Here is a 6,892-nt window from a genome sequence, read left to right on the forward strand (position 1 = left end):
AATCAACAAATAGTACCACAAAAAATAAAAACCCACAAAAAATGTACCACTTAAAAACTAGAAAACATGTCATGAAGGTTGGTCTATGTGTCAATGAAGGTATATAGGTATACCAAGACACAATGTATCACAAGGATATTTTTTATATGTGAACACTTTGTTAAGCATACAATTCAATTTACAATTTATAAAGTGATCGTTTAATATTCATTTTCAGTCCGACAACATAAGTTGTCAGATTTGGCTAAAGTCTAAATTTCAATCCATCGAAATAAGTTTGCCTGATAAGACACAACCTTATCATAAAATTATTACTTATACATTTATTTCTATACTTGGTGTCATTTTTCTAGTCTGTCAAATTATTGACACCTAATAAATGCTCTAGACATCGACATACACACACACTCTCTCTTTTTCCACCACAAAATAAATTATTTTCCATAATATAATAAATATAAGTTCAATACTTTACCATATGACATCTTAAAACTTTATATAACAATCTACAAATCATATAGAAGATAAATGTAAATAAGAAAACAACAAGAATCTTTTAGTTGTGAACAAGAGTAGACAAACAGTTGTAAATCGAGTTTTTAATTTCAACAACACTACACACACACAAAATAGACACCAAAGAAAATACATTGCTATTTTTTTAAGGTTAAATTTGTCTATTCACAAGCTAATTTGGTGTCAAAGCTGCTTAAACATATGGCAAAAGCTTGAAAAGCAGATAAAGGGTACCGATAATCCATAGTAAACATATCTTTCCCAACTTTCCCAAACTGCAGGATCACCTTATCATGCTCCGGCGGCGGTGGCGGCGGCGGTTGCGGCGGCTGAGAGGGACCGGCGGCCGGTGTGGCGGCGATCAACTGAAAATTCTTAACAGACGCGATCGTCACCCGTCCCCTAAAATTCAAACACCAACACTGCAACTGTTCGTGCCACCTAGGCGACTTGTTTTTCAAGACCAAGGGCATTTTGGACCTTTCACTCTCAGGAACATCGGATGACGTGGCGGTGCCGATGGCGGCTCCCATGATCTCGGAGAATCTTGAGCTGCTGAATTCGGCAGAGTGGTCGAGGGATTTTGAGAAGGACATGCTGCGGAAGGAATCTTCTAAGGAGCGGGGCGGCAGGAGGTGGTCCGGTTGACCGGGGACTGAGCCACCTGGCTCGAGGGAGGAGGCGGGAATTGAGTGCATGACACAGTGCATTCTGCGGGGCCCACGTGTCCCGAGGACGTTGAGCTCGTAGGTGATGTGGGCTATGTTGTAGCTGCCACTTGGCATTTTTGGAGAGACTTTTTTCGAGTAAAATCTCCGGCTTGATCGCCCTGGTGCTGGAATATTCGCGCCGGAATGCGGTGGTTGTGTGTCGTATATTAGAAACTTTGTCCCGAGAAAATTAGATCTGAAAAAAATAAATGACCAAACTACCCTTGTTATGGATATATGGATAAAGTGTTGTATACATAAGGTCTCGGTTCCTTTTTCTAGACAGGATAAACGGTCTGAACAAGACAAAACGACCAAACTACCCTTGTATTTCAAATTTCACAATTTTTCATTAATTTTAACGAAATTTAGATCTGAAACACAAAAAATGACGAAACTACCCTTATTATGGATATATGGATAAAGTAGCTGAATGGGTGGGTGATGATGTTTGTCTGGACTCTGGATAAAGTGTTGGTATAGATAAGGTCTGTTCCTTTTTCTAAACAGGATAAACGGTCTGAAGAAGACAAAATGACCAAACTACCCTTATATTTCAAATTTCACAAGTTTCTTTAGGATAAGTTGGGAAGAAAAAAGAAGGGCAAATAGGTTAAAGGGTTAGTGTCTTGACACATTAAGTCAAGTTTTTTAGTGGTTAATCTGTTTCTTTTTTACTTGATGCAGAAAGAAAGACTTAATAGAGACAAATTTTGACAAAATTGCCCTTGGAAAATGGGTTGATTTTCAATATTTTATACCTGAGTTTTCCAATATAAGTGTTGCTGGATCTTGAAATGTTTTCAGCATCCATGGAGATGACATACTCAGTACAAGTAGTTCTTCGAGTTCTTTTTGCAGAAAGCAGGAATTTCCCATTTTCCACTAGTAAAGCAGCTGCAAAATCAGATATCATCTTTATTATCCAAAGGGCATAATATATTGATAATATTAATAGCAATGCCAATGGACTTTCTTTTATTTCTTTATTATATTTATAGCATCTTGCTTTTATATTTCCTATTACACCATTGTACTTTAAAAATTCTACACGTTATAGCAATTTCATCCAAATACAAAGAAATTTATATTCTATAATTTGGGTAGATTTTTCAAAGTCAAATGACCTAATGAGAAAAAAAAATATGAAAGCAGATATTTCAAACTACTATGACTTGATTAAAAAAAAAGATAAAAGTACAATGATGTAATAGAAAGAAATGAAGGAAGGGTGCTATAATACACAAATAAATTAAAGAGTTCAAAAATCTCATAAAAGACTTTACTTTTTTTCCTGAAAAAGACCATGTATTTTTTCAAACCCTCAACTTTGTCTTTTTTTCTGAAAAAAACCCTCAACATTTTTAGTCTTTTTCCGAAAAAACCCTCACATTTTACAAGTTTTTTTGGAAAAAATTGACTAAAAGGGCCAGATCGGAAAAAATGAAAAAAATGCAAGGTCTTTTTCAGGAAAAAAGTAAAGTTGAGGTTTAAAATATGATGTCTGAATATAGAAAGCTTGGAATTTTCCAGTTTACACTGATATTAAATGGGTTGATTTTGATTATTCAAAGAATAAAATCCTAATAAGAAATAAAATACAATAATACTATAAATCTTTAAATGCTGACCTGGACTTAGACACAGATAAAGATGATATGTCAAATTGGATTTATCCCTTTTGATGAAACATTGAATCGTAACATCACGTGGGCCCGGCTGTAAATTCAAATACAAAATCATTAAATTAAGATTGGTATTAAATATTATTTGATTATTTGATTATTTGATTAAATAATAAATAAATACCTGTTTTAATGAAACTGGAAAAGTGAGCTTCCCACAAGATTCAGGAGTTCTAACAATTTCCTTACACATACTTCTCCATGATCTACAAACAGCAGCACAAGCAACAACATGTTTTCTTGAAGGCCATGTGCTTTCACTTTCTTCTAATCTTTTTATTACATCAAAAAGAAGCTCCGGGGGTAGATTCGCCCATCTACTATTTTGGACAATTAAGGAAGGTCCATTATCATTTAAATCATTAATTGAACCTTGAGATTTTCCTCTGTTGTGATGCCCTGAAAGCCTCACGTCAAAACTACGCCTTGATAAACTTCCGAATCCGTCCCTCATGTCACGAACTATGCTACGAAAAGACATTTTCTTTTTCTTTTTTTTAAATTGATGAACACGTGAACTCACGCTTTGATGTAGATTGGCTGCAAAAAGTGGTAAGTGGTTAGCTAGTAGGAACTAGGAAGAGATGATGAAGGGCATAAGGGTAAATTGGGAATTTAGAGAAGAAAAAGAACAGAAAAGATCGGCGTGTTTTTTTGTTTTACTTTCAAGATTCGGTCAAAAGGTAGGTAGTTTATGGAAGTAGAACCATTGAGTTGATGAAGAGTGTAAGGGTAAACTGGGAATTTAGAGAAGAAAAAGAATGGAAAAGATCGATGTGTTTTTTTGTTTTACTTTCAAGATTCGGTCGAAAGTTCGCTAATTTATGGAAGTAGAACCATTGAGGTGATGAAGAGGGTAAGGGTAAATTGGGAATTTAGAGAAGAAAAAGAACGGAAAAGATCGATGTGTTTTTTTTATTTTACTTTCAAGATTAGATCTAAAGTTGGATAATTTATGGAAGGAGAACCATTGAGGTGATGAAGAGTGTAAGGGTAAATTGGGAATACAGAAAAGATGAAAACCAAATTTGAATATTTCAATACATTTTATGTGTAAGCTTCAATCTGAAGTTGGCTGATTTAAGAAACTATAACCATTGAGATGATGAAGAGCATAAGGGTAAAATTGGAATACAGAAAAGATTGCACAAGGATCAACATATTTTACTTTCAAGATTCAATAGAAAGTTAGCTAATTATGGGAATTAAACAATAGAGACAAATCATAAGAACGCATTTAATCAAAACTGCAGTAAACAGTTTAGAAAAGGTGTTTGATGATCAATGAAATGACTAAAGTACCCTGTACTAATGGTGGAATAGCTTATATTGTTTATGAACAAAAAGATTTGAAGAAACTAATGTCTGTTCTACAAAATTTTAGCCACACAAGGGTGATTAGTGATTACAATATATAAAAGTCAAAATTTCCTATATAAAATGTATAAAATACATTTTCTTTTGTTTCTTTAGATTTTATGGACCTTTTTTTTTTTGCAAAAATCAGCAATTATCTAGGCAGGTTGTATACACCTACCTCAGCCATATCTTCACTAGATTCCTCAGGTTGGAAAGTGAATATATATTAAGAAAAATATAAAAACTGAAATAAACCGAATTAAAAATATCACAGTGAAGAAAATGCACAAGAAAAACCTACCTGTTGATGAGAGGTTAAAAATCCATCAAAATCAGCATTTTAGGGTACTAGAGCTGAAAATAAGATCAGAAGAACAGAAGCCATGTCAAAATTAAAGCAAAACACCAAATAAAACACGAAACCCATCAAATCAAAGCCACAGTCTTTGACTTTTGGACTCGCGAACTCCATAAAAAGTCAAAATTAAGACAGAAATTAGGGTTTTTGTTTAATTTTTGAGAGATTCAAGCAAGTAGATCGAAAAAAATTTCGAACTCATCTCAAAAGCAGTAAAAGACTACAAAACAAAACCTCAATTAGGGCACAGAAATCACAGTAAATAATGCAAGATGAGAGATCCATACCTTGTGAAAAAAGAAAACCATGAAACCCTTCAACAGAAAGGGTGAGTTATGCGCGTTTGTAATGATTCAGATGAAAATTTTCACTGTGGACTTTCTACAAACAGATGGAAGGCACCAAACAGATCAGAAAGAAAAGGAAAGTCGGGTCAGACCCAGAAGAGGATATACATTTCTCTCTCTAAAACCCACACATTCTCTCTCATTCGGACTCAAAATCAACATTAAATCTAGCTCAACTAACCAAAGGGAACAAGGGAGGAAAGTCTACCAATATTTTATTCAATAAAAAAGTAAGTATATATTTTATTGAAATTGAATAATAATTGAGGTGTGAAGGAGAGGGTGTGAGGTATTTAGCAAATTGTTTAAAGAACAAATTTATATGATAGCATAATAGTTGTCGTTTAATTAACATATTATAAGAAATATTATAATGGGTATAAGAGCATATTCATTTATTAGATTGTGAAATTTAGGTTGAAAATTAATTTCGTTATAGGATCCTTCAGGTAAGCCATAAATTCTGAAGACTGGACCAGATGTGGCTTCAAAGTGTACCAAGAGATTGTTTCATATTTACTACAAGCAGCCACATATTGATGTTAAAATTATTTTTATTAAAATTAATGCGAGCAGTATTTTATTTTTAATAGAGTAGACTTCATAAAGTAGTATTTTTTTTTAATAAAGTAGACTACATAAATGATCTTTGTGTTTTTACCATTTCATACCAACTTTCAAAAAATTAATAGTCGTATCATCGTGGTTTTCAAACTTTGTTGTTTTGGTCGGTTCATATAAAAAAACTGTAGTATTAGGCATGAGCATGTTTTAAAACCGGTCCGCACCAAGACATAAAGAATTAGGAACCGATCAAAACTAAAATGAAGACCAACTTTCAAAATACTGTAAAAATGGTCATTGTGGTATGTCTGAGATTTAGCCCAAACCTTGATTTTTGAGTTAGTTTTATTGCAAATTTGGTCACTAGTAAACTTAAATGACTTTAATACCCTTAGGGTATTTATTTTCTTATTTTCTTTTATTTTTTAAAAAAAAATTAACACTTGTTTATTCATTTTAATAATTAAAAAATATGAGGGCCCACATCTCTCTCTCTCTCTCTCTCTCTCTCTCTCTCTCTCTCTCTCTCTCTCTCTCTCTCTCTCTCTCTCTCTCTCTCTCTCTCTCTCTCTCTCTCTCTCTCTCTCTCTCTCTCTCTCTCTCTCGTGAAACCATCTACAAAAAATGAAGCCATATGCTTCTTAGATGGAATCGCCACTAAATCCTCCTTTGAATGATGTATCCATCAAAATCCCGATTCACTTGAGTCAATATAGACATAAATTGTTATGAATGTCGTCTTATTACATTGAGTTTATGGAACCCCCAAATAGACAATGTTCTAGACTGAACACAATCACAACAAATCGAGAAAAACTTGAAAACCCAGATCTTCAAACACCCGAAGAAGATGATTCTGGAAATGTTCTTCGACCAGATCATGTATTTTGATACACTGGTGCTTAAAACACAATCGCCTTCTTCATCTTCTCTATCCACCCCTACCATAAACCTTAAAACTCATAATCAAACCCACATGGCTGATACGATCGCACATTCAAAAATAACCAAAACTGAGCACTAATCTATTCAAAATTTGTATAAGAAACAGTTCGTGTTTGCTAGAGTTGTGGAGTAATATACTTGACCCAAATCAAGACCCATTTAGAAAGATGTGACGGACGACGGTGATGACGGATAAAGTGGCGGAGGCAATGGAGGTGAGACATGATGGTTATTATGCAAAACAAATAAATCCTATGCGTGCATGCATGTAACATCCATAAAATTCAAGTCAATTTAAAACTTTTTCAAACATTCAAAATCATTATTTATTACAAAACTTTTTCAAAATAGTTTCATATCAGAGTATCCCAGAAATCAAATCATAAAAATATGAGGAGGTGCACAATC

The 6,892-nt window shown here is 33.8% G+C and overlaps 1 protein-coding gene across 1 annotated transcript; it reads right to left on the reverse strand.

The window, feature by feature from the left end:
• Nucleotides 1-535: 535 nt before the first annotated feature.
• On the reverse strand, nt 536-5,165 carry LOC111888644 (tubby-like F-box protein 8). The gene is made up of 6 exons (XM_023884771.3): nt 4,916-5,165; nt 4,572-4,624; nt 3,036-3,451; nt 2,858-2,945; nt 1,988-2,123; nt 536-1,422 (listed from the first exon to the last, which is right to left on the reverse strand). Exons 3-6 carry the CDS (start codon nt 3,390-3,392, stop codon nt 678-680), a joined length of 1,326 nt encoding a protein of 441 aa, XP_023740539.1. The 5' UTR covers nt 3,393-3,451; nt 4,572-4,624; nt 4,916-5,165; the 3' UTR covers nt 536-677.
• Between the last annotated feature and the right edge of the window lie 1,727 nt (nt 5,166-6,892).

Source organism: Lactuca sativa, chromosome 7, assembly GCF_002870075.4.
Source record: "Lactuca sativa cultivar Salinas chromosome 7, Lsat_Salinas_v11, whole genome shotgun sequence".
NCBI lineage: Eukaryota > Viridiplantae > Streptophyta > Magnoliopsida > Asterales > Asteraceae > Lactuca > Lactuca sativa.

Bases quoted from the DNA above. Each gene is read 5' to 3' on its own strand.
- LOC111888644 (XM_023884771.3), bottom strand. From the start codon at position 3,392: ATGTCTTTTCGTAGCATAGTTCGTGACATGAGGGACGGATTCGGAAGT. The intron at 2,946-3,035 runs GTATTTATTTAT...TTGAATTTACAG, and splicing joins TTCCAGTTTCATTAAAACAG to CCGGGCCCACGTGATGTTAC. The intron at 2,124-2,857 runs GTCAGCATTTAA...CTGATTTTGCAG, and splicing joins TTATCTGTGTCTAAGTCCAG to CTGCTTTACTAGTGGAAAAT.